General features: G+C 44.2%; 2 protein-coding genes across 2 annotated transcripts; both read left to right on the top strand.

The window, feature by feature from the left end:
• Positions 1 to 5,794: 5,794 nt before the first annotated feature.
• LOC129154079 (uncharacterized) lies at positions 5,795 to 12,156 on the top strand. Its single transcript, XM_054733786.2, has 2 exons — positions 5,795 to 5,958; positions 9,717 to 12,156. Exon 2 carries the CDS (start codon positions 9,730 to 9,732, stop codon positions 12,154 to 12,156), a length of 2,427 nt encoding a protein of 808 aa, XP_054589761.2. The 5' UTR covers positions 5,795 to 5,958; positions 9,717 to 9,729.
• A 410-nt stretch (positions 12,157 to 12,566) lies between these two features.
• Positions 12,567 to 13,862, top strand: LOC129154076 (uncharacterized). The gene is made up of 3 exons (XM_070553884.1): positions 12,567 to 12,643; positions 12,738 to 13,282; positions 13,775 to 13,862. The coding sequence occupies exons 1-3, from the start codon at positions 12,581 to 12,583 to the stop codon at positions 13,860 to 13,862; spliced, it is 696 nt and encodes a 231-aa protein (XP_070409985.1). The 5' UTR covers positions 12,567 to 12,580.
• The last annotated feature ends 2,071 nt before the right edge of the window (positions 13,863 to 15,933 follow it).

Raw genomic sequence — 15,933 nt, 5'->3', positions numbered from 1 at the left:
TTGAATGGCACCCAGAATTATGTTGCACGAAGCACAATTTCACATCATTCTGGGTTCATTTGTGTGAAAACAAGGTCCAATCAGGCTGAAACGTTACAGGAAGGTAGAATCTATTGAGTTGTAAGTGATCTGAACGTTTCAAGATGATAGCACTTTCCTAAGGGGGTCAAACCATGTCCCAAAGGTCACCGGATCTGGTGTCAATTTAAAGAAGTAGTCCAGTTACACATTTGTGGGCTTATAACTTGGCTTCTGAATGTCCTAGAGAGATCTGGTTTGTTTTAATGAATTCCAACCAACAGCCCCTACAACCACAAAAAGGAATGGAGTCATTAGCACTTATGGTTTGTAAATGGCACCCAGAATTATGTTGCACGAAGCACAATTTCACATCATTCTGGGTCCATTTGTGTGAAAACAAGGTCCAATCAGGCTGAAACGTTACAAGAAGGTAGAATCTATTGAGTTGTAAGTGATCTGAACGTTTCATGATGATCGCACATTCCTATAGGGGGTCAAACCATGTCCCAAAGGTCACCGGGCCTGGTGTCACTTTAAAGAAGTAGTCCACTGACACCTTTGAGGGCTTATAACTTGGCTTCTGAATGTCCTAGAGAGATCAGGTTTGTTTTAGTGTACTCCAATCAACAGCCCCTACAACCTCAAAAAGGAATGGAGTCATTAGCACTTATGGTTTTTAAATGGCACCCAGAATTATGTTGCACGAAGCACAATTTCACATCATTCTGGGTTCATTTGTGTGAAAACAAGGTCCAATCAGGCTGAAATGTTACAGGAAGGTAGAATCTATTGAGTTGTAAGTGATCTGAACATTTCATGATGATAGCACTTTTCTAAGGGGGTCAAACCATGTCCCAAAGGTCACCGGATCTGGTGTCAATTTAAAGAAGTAGTCCAGTTACACATTTGTGGGCTCATAACTTGGCTTCTAAATGTCCTAGAGAGATCAGGTTTGTTTTAGTATACTCCAATCAACAGCCCCTACAACCACAAAAAGGAATGGAGTCATTAGCACTTATGGTTTTTAAATGGCACCCAGAATTATGTTGCACGAAGCACAATTTCACATCATTCTGGGTTCATTTGTGTGAAAACAAGGTCCAATCAGGCTGAAATGTTACAGGAAGGTAGAATCTATTGAGTTGTAAGTGATCTGAACATTTCATGATGATAGCACTTTTCTAAGGGGGTCAAACCATGTCCCAAAGGTCACCGGATCTGGTGTCAATTCAAAGAAGTAGTCCAGTTACACCTTTGTGGGCTTATAACTTGGCTTCTGAATGTCCTAGAGAGATCAGGTTTGTTTTCATATTCTCCAATCAACAGCCCCTACAACCACGAAAAGGAATGGAGTCATTAGCACTTATGGTTTTTAAATGGCACCCAGAATTATGTTGCACGAAGCACAATTTCACATCATTCTGGGTTCATTTGTGTGAAAACAAGGTCCAATCAGGCTGAAACGTTACAGGAAGGTGGAATCTATTGAGTTGTAAGTGATCTGAACGTTTCAAGATGATCGCACATTCCTATAGGGGGTCAAACCATGTCCCAAATGTCACCGGATCTGGTGTCAATTTAAAGAAGTAGTCCAGTTACACATTTGTGGGCTTATAACTTGGCTTCTGAATGTCCTAGAGAGATCAGGTTTGTTTTAATGTACTCCAATCAACAGCCCCTACAACCACAAAAAGGAATGGAGTCATTAGCACTTATGGTTTTTAAATGGCACCCAGAATTATGGTGCACGAAGCACAATTTCACATCATTCTGGGTTCATTTGTGTGAAAACAAGGTCCAATCAGGCTGAAATGTTACAGGAAGGTAGAATCTATTGAGCTGTAAGTGATCTGAACGTTTCATGATGATAGCACTTTCCTAAGGGGGTCAAACCATGTCCCAAAGGTCACCGGGCCTGGTGTCACTTTAAAGAAGTAGTCCAGTTACACATTTGTGGGCTTAGAACTTGGCTTCTGAATATCCTAGAGAGGTCAGGTTCGTTTTAGAGTACTCCAATTAGCAGCCCCCATTACCACTAAAAGGAATGGAGTCATTAGAACTTATGGTTTTTAAATGGCACCCAGAATTATGTTGCACGAAGCACAATTTCACATCATTCTGGGTTCATTTGTGTGAAAAGAAGGTCCAGTCAGGCTGAAATGTTACAGGAAGGTAGAATCTATTGAGTTGTAAGTGATCTGAACGTTTCATGATGATAGCACTTTCCTAAGGGGGTCAAACTATGTCCCAAAGGTCACCGGGCCTGGTGTCACTTTAAAGAAGTAGTCCAGTTACACCTTTGTGGGCTTAGAACTTGGCTTCTGAATATCCTAGAGAGGTCAGGTTTGTTTTAGAGTACTCCAATTAGCAGCCCCCATTACCACTAAAAGGAATGGAGTCATTAGCACTTATGGTTTTTAAATGGCACACAGAATTATGTTGCACGAACCACAATTCCACATCATTCTGGGTTCATTTGTGTGAAAACAAGGTCTAATCAGGCTGAAACGTTACAGGAAGGTAGAATCTATTGAGTTGTAAGTGATCTGAACGTTTCATGATGATAGCACTTACCTAAGGGGGTCAAACCATGTCCCAAAGGTCACCGGGCCTGGTGTCAATTTAAAGAAGTAGTCCAGTTACACCTTTGTGGGCTTATAACTTGGCTTCTGAATATCCTAGAGAGGTCAGGTTTGTTTTAGAGTACTCCAATTAACAGCCCCCATTACCACTAAAAGGAATGGAGTCATTAGCACTTATGGTTTTTAAATGGCACCCAGAATTATGTTGCACGAAGCACAATTTCACATCATTCTGGGTTCATTTGAGTGAAACAAGGTCCAATCAGGCTGAAACGTTACAAGAAGGTAGCATCTATTGAGTTGTAAGTTATCTGAACGTTTCAAAATGATCGCACATTCTATGGGGGTAAAACCATGTCCCAAAGGTCACCGGGCCTGGTGTCACTTTAAAGAAGTAGTCCAGTTACACCTTTGAGGGCTTATAACTTGGCTTCTGAATGTCCTAGAGAGATCAGGTTTGTTTTAGTGTACTCCAATCAACAGCCCCTACAACCTCAAAAAGGAATGGAGTCATTAGCACTTATGGTTTTTGAATGGCACCCAGAATTATGTTGCACGAAGCACAATTTCACATCATTCTGGGTTCATTTGTGTGAAAACAAGGTCCAATCAGGCTGAAACGTTACAGGAAGGTAGAATCTATTGAGTTGTAAGTGATCTGAACGTTTCAAGATGATAGCACTTTCCTAAGGGGGTCAAACCATGTCCCAAAGGTCACCGGATCTGGTGTCAATTTAAAGAAGTAGTCCAGTTACACATTTGTGGGCTTATAACTTGGCTTCTGAATGTCCTAGAGAGATCTGGTTTGTTTTAATGAATTCCAACCAACAGCCCCTACAACCACAAAAAGGAATGGAGTCATTAGCACTTATGGTTTGTAAATGGCACCCAGAATTATGTTGCACGAAGCACAATTTCACATCATTCTGGGTCCATTTGTGTGAAAACAAGGTCCAATCAGGCTGAAACGTTACAAGAAGGTAGAATCTATTGAGTTGTAAGTGATCTGAACGTTTCATGATGATCGCACATTCCTATAGGGGGTCAAACCATGTCCCAAAGGTCACCGGGCCTGGTGTCACTTTAAAGAAGTAGTCCACTGACACCTTTGAGGGCTTATAACTTGGCTTCTGAATGTCCTAGAGAGATCAGGTTTGTTTTAGTGTACTCCAATCAACAGCCCCTACAACCTCAAAAAGGAATGGAGTCATTAGCACTTATGGTTTTTAAATGGCACCCAGAATTATGTTGCACGAAGCACAATTTCACATCATTCTGGGTTCATTTGTGTGAAAACAAGGTCCAATCAGGCTGAAATGTTACAGGAAGGTAGAATCTATTGAGTTGTAAGTGATCTGAACATTTCATGATGATAGCACTTTTCTAAGGGGGTCAAACCATGTCCCAAAGGTCACCGGATCTGGTGTCAATTCAAAGAAGTAGTCCAGTTACACCTTTGTGGGCTTATAACTTGGCTTCTGAATGTCCTAGAGAGATCAGGTTTGTTTTCATATTCTCCAATCAACAGCCCCTACAACCACGAAAAGGAATGGAGTCATTAGCACTTATGGTTTTTAAATGGCACCCAGAATTATGTTGCACGAAGCACAATTTCACATCATTCTGGGTTCATTTGTGTGAAAACAAGGTCCAATCAGGCTGAAACGTTACAGGAAGGTGGAATCTATTGAGTTGTAAGTGATCTGAACGTTTCAAGATGATCGCACATTCCTATAGGGGGTCAAACCATGTCCCAAATGTCACCGGATCTGGTGTCAATTTAAAGAAGTAGTCCAGTTACACATTTGTGGGCTTATAACTTGGCTTCTGAATGTCCTAGAGAGATCAGGTTTGTTTTAATGTACTCCAATCAACAGCCCCTACAACCACAAAAAGGAATGGAGTCATTAGCGCTTTTGGTTTTTAAATGGCACCCAGAATTATGGTGCACGAAGCACAATTTCACATCATTCTGGGTTCATTTGTGTGAAAACAAGGTCCAATCAGGCTGAAATGTTACAGGAAGGTAGAATCTATTGAGTTGTAAGTGATCTGAACGTTTCATGATGATAGCACTTTCCTAAGGGGGTCAAACCATGTCCCAAAGGTCACCGGATCTGGTGTCATTTTAAAGAAGTAGTCCAGTTACACCTTTGTGGGCTTATAACTTGGCTTCTGAATGTCCTAGAGAGATCAGGTTTGTTTTAGTATACTCCAATCAACAGCCCCTACAACCACAAAAAGGAATGGAGTCATTAGCACTTATGGTTTTTAAATGGCACCCAGAATTATGTTGCACGAAGCACAATTTCACATCATTCTGGGTTCATTTGTGTGAAAACAAGGTCCAATCAGGCTGAAACGTTACAGGAAGGTATAATCTATTGAGTTGTAAGTGATCTGAACGTTTCAAGATGATCGCACATTCCTATAGGGGGTCAAACCATGTCCCAAAGGTCACCGGGCCTGGTGTCACTTTAAAGAAGTAGTCCAGTTACACCTTTGTGGGCTTAGAACTTGGCTTCTGAATATCCTAGAGAGGTCAGGTTTGTTTTAGAGTACTCCAGTTAGCAGCCCCCATTACCACTAAAAGGAATGGAGTCATTAGCACTTATGGTTTTTAAATGGCACACAGAATTATGTTGCACGAACCACAATTCCACATCATTCTGGGTTCATTTGTGTTGAATAAAGATTTTCGATTCCTCCAGACCTGTCCTATTATATAATAGCAGTTCTGGATTACATCTCAAATCTGTATGTTAGTGAAACCAGGCTTCAGGGTTCAGCTAGAGGTCTGTGTGTGGTGATTTGACTCCTGATCTCATGCTGCCATAAATGATGTGTGTGTTTCAACTAATCTGCTATCCATGACAAATTTATGTTGTAGTTTAACCTTGTATCGACTTTTTATGGTGTAGCCTAGGATGTGATAAGAACTTCAGGGACACGTATAGAGATGTTTATGTTTGACTTCCTTTGATCTGAGCTGAAGAAGGAAGAAGGAGGAGGGAAGACCCCCGCCCATCTGGCTGATACCGGAGGGGGCTGGGAGAAGACCCAAGGCCGGAGAATGCTTCCGAGGCAGGGGTTGCCATGGAGACGGAAGGGGGGCTAGGAGGAGAGAGTTGAGGAGAATAAAAGTGTGAGGGCTCCGTGGAGTAGGGGCTTTTTGGGTGTTTGAGAAGAGTTCGGAGGACAACTGTAACGGTTGAGTGATCTGACCCGCTGCGTCGGGAAATCTGGAATATTTTTACTTCATCATATAAAATAAAATATTTGCTCCTTCATATAAGGGGCTTTAAACGGAATCTCCAGCCTGGGGTCTCCAATCGTGTCGTGTAACAGCTGAAAGGTGAGGCGCTGGTTACTTTTTGATCCCGCTCCAAGAGGTTTACATTTAAACTTAAAGTCTTTAACCTGGGCATAGCATAAGCTGCAGGTGACTGAGTTGTGGTGAAGTTATAACAAGAGTCTTCCTTTGTGCTGCTAAAGTATGTTTGCCAGAGTCTAAATCTAGGTAAAGATGATCGCTGATTAGCTCACAGAGGTGTAAGCTCAGACTGGAGTCACGCTCACGCACAAATAGAATTACAAGTCAACCCTGAGACGTAGTGTTTATTATAGAGTCAGCTAGTTTGGGAGGATGACTTGTAACATGGCGCCCAACGTGGGGCTGTGATTTCGCAGTTGAGTAGAAAACAACCTGTTGTGAGCTTAGAAAGTCCGGAACTGGGAAAATTGTCCGCAAGGGCGGACAATTTGTCCCTAAGGAGCCGGCTATATTGGCCGAAGGGGGCCGCTTAGGGAGCCTATGAGTTTAGATTCTGAAGTCCAGTAGCTGGAAGTGTGTTGGAACGCACTGGTCCGGTTGGGTCGTTTCCGTAGAAGTGCGTTTCTCTCCACCAGGTGCACACGGCGCAAAGGGGTTTTGTGAGAACCTCTTAGCAGAATTCTCACACGCAGGAAAGTGAGTGGCCTCGTAAAAGATTCTCACAAAATAGAATGAAGTCGCAGGTTGCAATTCCTGACCTCGTGGACGTAATCCGGGGCAGAACAGCTAAGTTGCTGCTGGTGTGTGTGCACGCACACCCTGCCTTTAAAGGACAACGATTTTGATGCGAGGTGATCTTTATGAGTAAAGATACTCGTGTAACTGAGGGAAAATTTAGGGATGGCTGCAGTAAGCGAGGGAGGAAGAACGCGGTGAGAGAATGGCTGATATTGAGAGCTTGTGGGCTCGTGACGACCCAGCTGGAGTGCGAGCGGTATTTTCTAACAGAGGTTGGTGAGTTACGCTCAGCACGTCTAGCAGATGGGTCAGATATCGATTTTCAACCCGCGTTCAATGATAAAATGCCCGCTTTATGCATGCCTGCGCCGAAATATGCTAGTTGGTTGTGCATTTCAGACTTGGTGGAGCTTGTGCAAAATAATCTGTCTGGTTTTACTCATCCAGCAAGCCTTGTGCCAGATCATGATTTTCAGGTGGTGGTGAGAGGAGCTGTTGTAGATGTGGATAAAGAAATGGACAGGATTGTTCAGGGAACTTTGATTGATTAGAAACAGAAAGCCCTTTTCAGACGGGAGATGAAAACTATTAACTTTGCCAAAAAGTAAAAATGACTGTGGATTGTGCAAAGGAGAGCTATATGTAATTCAAGCTACCCCTCCCCCGTGTGTGCCTCAGAATCCAATGGGAAGGGGGGTGGAGGATTGGAACGAGTTACTCGTTGATCTGAAATATAAAGTTTCTGGGATATCAATACACTCCTGAAGGGAGAAAGGTAGATGTGAAAGTTTTTGAAAACATCACGCTGCCAAAAAAAAAAAAAAAAAAAAAAACCTGCTAAAGCTTGAAGGAGTGCTGGAAAGCTGGGGTTTCATGGTGAAAATATAACACAGCTGTCAGAAAGAATGCAGTCTCTCCAGGCCTTAAAGCGAGGGCTTAGAAGCAAGGGGGGGAGACTGATGAATAATGACCGTGTGCTCACAGAGGAGAGTGAGTGAGGTCATTGAACTTTGTAAAAACAGTCACTGTGCTTTTGAGCACAGAGACACAGAAAAACACAGAATGATGTTATGGCATTCTGGGCATGGATTAAATATGTAAATAACAAGAGGACCTCTCAGAGAAATGGGAGAATTGCAGGTTCTGCTCAGAAAGCAGAGCTCACAGCTGTATTAGAAGCTATGGGTACATCATGTGCGCTGAGAAAAGGTAACTTCCAGGTACGACACCAGCCGGCCCACACACTGAGTGACACCTCTGCTGCCAGAGGAAATGCTGAGGTGGACAGGCTAGTGCAGACCAGAAGGGTGAGATTGGTTTTGCATGACAGTACAGAATCTGACTACGACCTGGTGAAGAAGCTGCATGAAACTTTGGGGCACCCCGGTCTTCAAAGGCTGAAGAAGTGGTGCTTGCAGAATGCAGTTTGCATTCCCCATTTGGACTCTGTGCTGAGAGATGTTAAATCACACTGCGCTCTATGCTTAGAGCTGGGTAAACAACCCACAGAGAAAGTGGTTGGCGACCGTATTGGTCCAGAAGGCTTGACCTCTGTCTCTTGTGACATTGGAGAGCTGAAGAGAACACAAAAGGGCAACAAGTATTTCCTGGTGGTCAAAGGGAACAGGGGGGAGAGTATAGGGGGTAGGTTCCCTTTGCCCAATATGACAGCAGGAAGGATTGCAGATTGCCTAGCGAGAATAATGGTGTGTTATCCACAAATAAAAGCTATCAGGATGGATAATGCACCACATTTCAAAAATAAAGTTGGTCTGGAGCTGCTGGAGAATGAAGGACTGATAATCCAGTGGTCCATCCCCTACAAGCCACACACAAACGGAGTGGCTGAGAGAGCAGTTCGCACCGTTAAAGAGGCGATAAAAACCTTGAACTTGAAGGAATGGGATTCTCCAGGTGCAGTTCTGGCTATTAATAAGGCTCTATTAGAACAGCCTTTAAGACAAGAAACTGCTAAAGACACACTCTCTGTCTCTCCACAGGGAGAACAAGAGAGAAGCTTCCTGCATAAAAGACCCCAGGATGGAAAAGTTGAAAAGATTGAGGGGAACCATGAAGGGAACACAATCAGATGTGCAACCCCTAACCAAAGCACAGTCTGGCTTGAAGACTGTAAAGAAATGGGTACCACTAAATGAAGGTGGAATTGCATCCCCAATATGGCTGCTGAGTGCATCAAGTTCAGGGGGGATTACATTAGGTAAAGTACAAGGGCAAAGTTGTGATGAGGAGTGCTTCAGCTGGTCAGTTTACAGACCTGGTACATGCGCAAACTGTGGCAATGAAGTTGCTGAGATAAGGTGGGAAGGCCCGAGATTTCTTAAAGAAAAAGTTCTGAGAAAAAATCCTTCACCCACAAATGCTGTGGAATTACATGGTGTGATGAAAGTGGCGTGGTGTGGAGATTGTTGGATGAGTAAAGCAGCCAAAACAAGGATTGGTCGTTTGGATCATCATAGTGTTGATGAATCTAGAAAATGTTGTAGAGTGGACAAAGGAAGACTCTCCAGTTGTTCAAGTTCATGTGGGGTGCGAATTTACCCTGTGGTGTTGCTGGTTCCTGAGATGAGTCACCTGTCAGGCTTGACATGCTCCCAGGCATATTGGGAGAATTGCTTTAAAGAGATAGTGTGTACTAGAAAGGGAGGGAGTTTGAGTGAAACTTTCTCACCTTGGGGAAAGGTGCTGTGGGAAGCTACTGAACCACAGCTGTGTTGGAGAGACAGGCGAGGCAAGTTTCCTATAACCACTGACGAGTGGGAAAGGAGACAGGTTCGTCATGAGACAACAGATAAGGATTGGTACACCTCAGCTACTGTACCAACATGTAATGACTTGTCAATAACCAGAAGTCAGACGCAAGTATTAGTTAAAACAAAAAAAGGCTGGAGGAAGCTAGATGTCTGGAGAGACTCACTCAAGAAGAGTGATGGTGTTTTAATAGCAGTAAACTTGGAGTGGGATCGGCACGCGGAGACCCCCAGGCTATTTACAAGGGACACCGTGGCTGCGCCAAGGCCACAGGTGAATTAAGAAAAATGTGTATGATGAAGCTCTCTGCCTAATTCTCCTCGTCTCTACAGGCAGCAGAGATTCATGGATTCCTGCGGAGAGTGGGAGGAGGAGGAGCTAGATCGGCTCCTCACACGACCTCCTGATAAGACTTGCTGGGAGAGTTGGAGAGGAGGTATCTTATGTTGTATCGGCTTATTAATCTGTGTGGTAGCGATATCTTTTATCTCAATGCCTGTTTCACGAGTTGTAACACTCAAGACCACGGCTGTGGTTAAAGGGTGGGTTCACAAGCGACCAGGAACCCTAGACCTGCCTAGAGTGTCGTGCTTGACTCCTCATGAGGAGAACTTTAATGCCACTCAGTGGATGGAATATTGTAAGGCTGTTACACAGGGCTGTCCAATCCCTGATCCAGGTGAGGCCTGTAGCCCCACATCTACCGGCTGGCTGATGTGGTTAGAGCAGCTTAATAATGTCACCGACAGCCATAATTCTACTTATGGGCTGTTAGGATGGGAGGAAGGAAAGCTTAAAGTGTGGGATTTCACAGTTGATGTACAACCTGTGGAATGTATTACTAAAATCTACCATTTTGGGGTACTAACTGTCTGGGGAGAATATATAACTGGTTTTGATAAGGTTTCTGATTGCATGATATTCAGACTCCTTGCGTTCCCGAATGGAACTGCAGCTGGGAATGATAGCTGGGCAATGGAGGGGGGTTCCCTACCCCCCATGTCGCAGCTGATTGCTCCACAAGACGCAGACACGGCTGTGACCCCTCACTTGAGGAGGCAGACGCGTGCTGCTAAAGAGCAGACGAAAGGCCACAGGCTTCCTAGTCCACAGAGTATTTGGTTGGACAGAACCAAAGCTTTTTCAGCTTACAAAATGATCCCTTTAGGAAAGGGAAAACAACTGTTACCCATGACATTGCATGTAACCCCAAAGGGAGTTAAATTAAACTTCATTCATGCTCCGCATGTGCTAAACAGGAGCTTGATAGATGGAATGACAGAATATTTTATGATCATCCCACGTCTGGCCTGGGACAAAGGAGAGGCGGACAGCGTGTGGAGATGTATTAAGAAATTAACTAGTGACCCAAAATACCCCAGAACATGGTGGAATAATTATATATGGGAGTTAATGTCCTTAGGTGGACATGTACGAGGTCCTTTTCCTGGTATGATTCCGAAAACGAGTCATGATGCATGGCTTGTGAATAGCACATCGAAGAGATGGGCTCTGAATGTGTCATATGAAATGTGGACGGAGGATGTTCATGGCTTAATGGGACATTTTGCCCCAAACGGGTTCGATAAGCCAGGGCGAGGGACAGAGTACGATGTCCTTTTTGGACAATGGTGGGCTACCAATTTGACAGAAGGGGTGTTAGAATGCAGGCCTAAAGAGAGACTCGGCTCTACAATTTTTTGGATGGCTAATTTACTGGCGTTGTTGAACCCAGCTACAGTCCCAACGATTAAAGATGTAAATGTGAAAAAAGGTGTAAATATGACTCCTCCGTTCGTGAGGATGGAGAAACATGGCAGTTTAATAGAACTGACTATGGTCCGATCTCAAGGTCCGCATCTAGATGATTTGTACTCCACCCCAGCTTATTCAAAGTTTCGGTTTATGAATATGACATGGGGGCATTATACTGGAGAGCTGCGAGACTTGGAGTATGATTATGCGTATCGCGAACAAGCTTTACGATTCAGGGAAGCACATTGGGTGCGAAATTCTCTGTTAACCAGGTGGTGTAGGTCTGATGCGTGCTTCAGAACTTTGGCCCAGCCCGCTACGAAAATTGCTGTTAGAAATGGGAAAAATGTGTATAATCCTTATGAACTGGGCGGCTTTGTTGACCCTCACGGTTACCCCCACTGGTGGCACTCAAATTGGAGCAGCTACGTCGTCTGGGACTCAGAGAATTTCCCATCATTAGGAGTAGGATGGGGTTACTTTGCCAACTCGAAAGGCCCCAAGGCTTGTTTTTGTCAGGAGGACATAGATGCTGTTGAATACAGGAGCGACTTAGGTATATGGCCCTTTCAAGCATGGATTCCTGTTGGTGGGGGTCGTTGGGAGCAGAACTGTTCTGGTTCCTTTCATTTTCCCAATTGGACAGGCACATGTTGGTTGAGTGAAAGAGCTAGGATGTCTGATTGGCAATTTGTCCAGAAGGGTTTTAAAATTATTGGCCAAGGATTAACCTTAGGTATCAGAGAGGCCGTTAAGGTGGTCACCCAGGGAGCAATGGGTGTTGCCTCTCTGGTAATCTCTGAATTATGGGTTTACGCCAAGGTCCCTGTGATCGTAGGAGGGGTCCTGGTGATGTTATCTGTTTGTGTTAAACTCATGCATCTTTTGAAGTGTTTTGCCAGCTGCAGCAGGAGATCTGCTAATCAGCCTCGATGGGAGGAGGAAGGGCCTCCTGAGTCAATTAGATTGGGACCACGTGGACGCCGGGCACTCAGGAACAGAGCTGCACGCAGGTAGCATCTCCCTTGAAGAGTAAGTTCTCAGGTATTATGGCCCGTGCAGAATCTCCACGTGAGGTATTTGAAGAAGCAGATGAGGATGTGCTGATCACCTCGGTAAGACTATCTCTATTGGCTAATCTTACCGGCGCGATATACTAATATTAGATGCACAAGAGGCCTAACTGAGGACTCTTGGAATGTTGATGTGATAACTTCTGCTTAATGCATGATGAGAGAATGATTGGTACATCCTGTTATCTGATCAGGATGGAAAGGCCCACTTATTCATTGTGGTTACTAATTTGCATGCTGTAACTTGTGTAATTCCTGCGGGAAGCAGTGAAGACCTGTGACCTGGATTAGAGGTCTCTAGGATTTCTACATACCTATTAGTGGCATGTTTGATATCATTATATGAATGTGTTGTACTAACAGAATTAATGATGAAGAAGTGTCTGGCTGCATTTTGTGAGAAAGACCTGACCTCAAGTTCACAGAGGATGGTAGGGTGCCGCTGACCCCTAGTGGGGTCATAAAGGTCATGTGTGACTGGTACCAGAACCAAGGTCTGTTTAGTGTCTCTGTGTGTGTTTTTAGGTTGATGAATCAGAGGATCTATTGCCTGGCCCAGACTCTCAGGAGATGCTGGTGCTGCCACCCAGTGGACAGAAGCCGCTGGTGGACAAGCGACGTCAGCCTGGGGTGATTCCACCCAAGAGAGTTTCACTTTACGGGCTGGTGGATGGTAAACCTGTAAGGATAAACCCGAATGGACCGTGGAACGCACATGTTTGGGAACGTATTGTGTTGGTCTCTGATGGTACCAGTCATAAAGGGACTCGAGTGGCGAGGAGGGAGAAGATTCTTCAGAGAATTACACACTCGACTCTAGTTAAGCATTTTGATTGTGTCAGGCGCGATGTGTCACGGGGCCAGACGCGCTTGCCCTGTGTACTCTCTCATTTCAGAGAAGGCGACGTCGACTGGTGCTGGATCAGTACACCCCACAACGACTACGTGCAGGAGGGCGAAGAGCCAAGGCGTGTGGTCAGGATGCAACCATCACCTGCTAAAGTGAACGTTCCGATGCAGGAAGTGAGCCCTCCGGAGTTCGATCTGCGTCGGCAGCGTCAGGCCGCTCCGTCTGTCCAGGCCATGGTGCCACCAGTGATGAATGCAATAAATCCACATGTTTACTTGTATCCAGGAAATTTGAATATGCAGTATTTCCCGCAGTTTATGCCGTTTAACGAAGCTTGGTTTCAAGGGGGGTGTTGAATAAAGATTTTCGATTCCTCCAGACCTGTCCTATTATATAATAGCAGTTCTGGATTACATCTCAAATCTGTATGTTAGTGAAACCAGGCTTCAGGGTTCAGCTAGAGGTCTGTGTGTGGTGATTTGACTCCTGATCTCATGCTGCCATAAATGATGTGTGTGTTTCAACTAATCTGCTATCCATGACAAATTTATGTTGTAGTTTAACCTTGTATCGACTTTTTATGGTGTAGCCTAGGATGTGATAAGAACTTCAGGGACACGTATAGAGATGTTTATGTTTGACTTCCTTTGATCTGAGCTGAAGAAGGAAGAAGGAGGAGGGAAGACCCCCGCCCATCTGGCTGATACCGGAGGGGGCTGGGAGAAGACCCAAGGCCGGAGAATGCTTCCGAGGCAGGGGTTGCCATGGAGACGGAAGGGGGGCTAGGAGGAGAGAGTTGAGGAGAATAAAAGTGTGAGGGCTCCGTGGAGTAGGGGCTTTTTGGGTGTTTGAGAAGAGTTCGGAGGACAACTGTAACGGTTGAGTGATCTGACCCGCTGCGTCGGGAAATCTGGAATATTTTTACTTCATCATATAAAATAAAATATTTGCTCCTTCATATAAGGGGCTTTAAACGGAATCTCCAGCCTGGGGTCTCCAATCGTGTCGTGTAACAGCTGAAAGGTGAGGCGCTGGTTACTTTTTGATCCCGCTCCAAGAGGTTTACATTTAAACTTAAAGTCTTTAACCTGGGCATAGCATAAGCTGCAGGTGACTGAGTTGTGGTGAAGTTATAACAAGAGTCTTCCTTTGTGCTGCTAAAGTATGTTTGCCAGAGTCTAAATCTAGGTAAAGATGATCGCTGATTAGCTCACAGAGGTGTAAGCTCAGACTGGAGTCACGCTCATGCACAAATAGAATTACAAGTCAACCCTCAGACGTAGTGTTTATTATAGAGTCAGCTAGATTGGGAGGATGACTTGTAACTTGTGAAAACAAGGTCCAATCAGGCTGAAACGTTACAGGAAGGTAGAATCTATTGAGTTGTAAGTGATCTGAACGTTTCATGATGACAGCACTTACCTAAGGGGGTCAAACCATGTCCCAAAGGTCACCGGGCCTGGTGTCAATTTAAAGAAGTAGTCCAGTTACACCTTTGTGGGCTTATAACTTGGCTTCTGAATATCCTAGAGAGGTCAGGTTTGTTTTAGAGTACTCCAATTAACAGCCCCCATTACCACTAAAAGGAATGGAGTCATTAGCACTTATGGTTTTTAAATGGCACCCAGAATTATGTTGCACGAAGCACAATTTCACATCATTCTGGGTTCATTTGAGTGAAACAAGGTCCAATCAGGCTGAAACGTTACAAGAAGGTAGAATCTATTGAGTTCTAAGTTATCTGAACGTTTCAAAATGATCGCACATTTCTATGGGGGTAAAACCATGTCCCAAAGGTCACCGGGCCTGGTGTCACTTTAAAGAAGTAGTCCAGTTACACCTTTGAGGGCTTATAACTTGGCTTCTGAATGTCCTAGAGAGATCAGGTTTGTTTTAGTGTACTCCAATCAACAGCCCCTACAACCTCAAAAAGGAATGGAGTCATTAGCACTTATGGTTTTTGAATGGCACCCAGAATTATGTTGCACAAAGCACAATTTCACATCATTCTGGGTTCATTTGTGTGAAAACAAGGTCCAATCAGGCTGAAACGTTACAGGAAGGTAGAATCTATTGAGTTGTAAGTGATCTGAACGTTTCAAGATGATAGCACTTTCCTAAGGGGGTCAAACCATGTCCCAAAGGTCACCGGATCTGGTGTCAATTTAAAGAAGTAGTCCAGTTACACATTTGTGGGCTTATAACTTGGCTTCTGAATGTCCTAGAGAGGTCTGGTTTGTTTTAATGAATTCCAACCAACAGCCCCTACAACCACAAAAAGGAATGGAGTCATTAGCACTTATGGTTTGTAAATGGCACCCAGAATTATGTTGCACGAAGCACAATTTCACATCATTCTGGGTCCATTTGTGTGAAAACAAGGTCCAATCAGGCTGAAACGTTACAAGAAGATAGAATCTATTGAGTTGTAAGTGATCTGAACGTATCATGATGATCGCACATTCCTATAGGGGGTCAAACCATGTCCCAAAGGTCACCGGGCCTGGTGTCACTTTAAAGAAGTAGTCCACTGACACCTTTGAGGGCTTATAACTTGGCTTTTGAATGTCCTAGAGAGATCAGGTTTGTTTTAGTGTACTCCAATCAACAGCCCCTACAACCTCAAAAAGGAATGGAGTCATTAGCACTTATGGTTTGTAAATGGCACCCAGAATTATGTTGCACGAAGCACAATTTCACATCATTCTGGGTTCATTTGTGTGAAAACAAGGTCCAATCAGGCTGAAATGTTACAGGAAGGTAGAATCTATTGAGTTGTAAGTGATCTGAACATTTCATGATGATAGCACTTTTCTAAGGGGGTCAAACCATGTCCCAAAGGTCACCGGATCTGGTGTCAATTCAAAGAAG

The sequence above is a fragment of the Nothobranchius furzeri genome, chromosome 8 (genome assembly GCF_043380555.1).
Source record: "Nothobranchius furzeri strain GRZ-AD chromosome 8, NfurGRZ-RIMD1, whole genome shotgun sequence".
Classification (NCBI taxonomy): Eukaryota; Metazoa; Chordata; class Actinopteri; order Cyprinodontiformes; family Nothobranchiidae; genus Nothobranchius; species Nothobranchius furzeri.
This window is presented reverse-complemented; position numbering and strand designations above follow the sequence as displayed.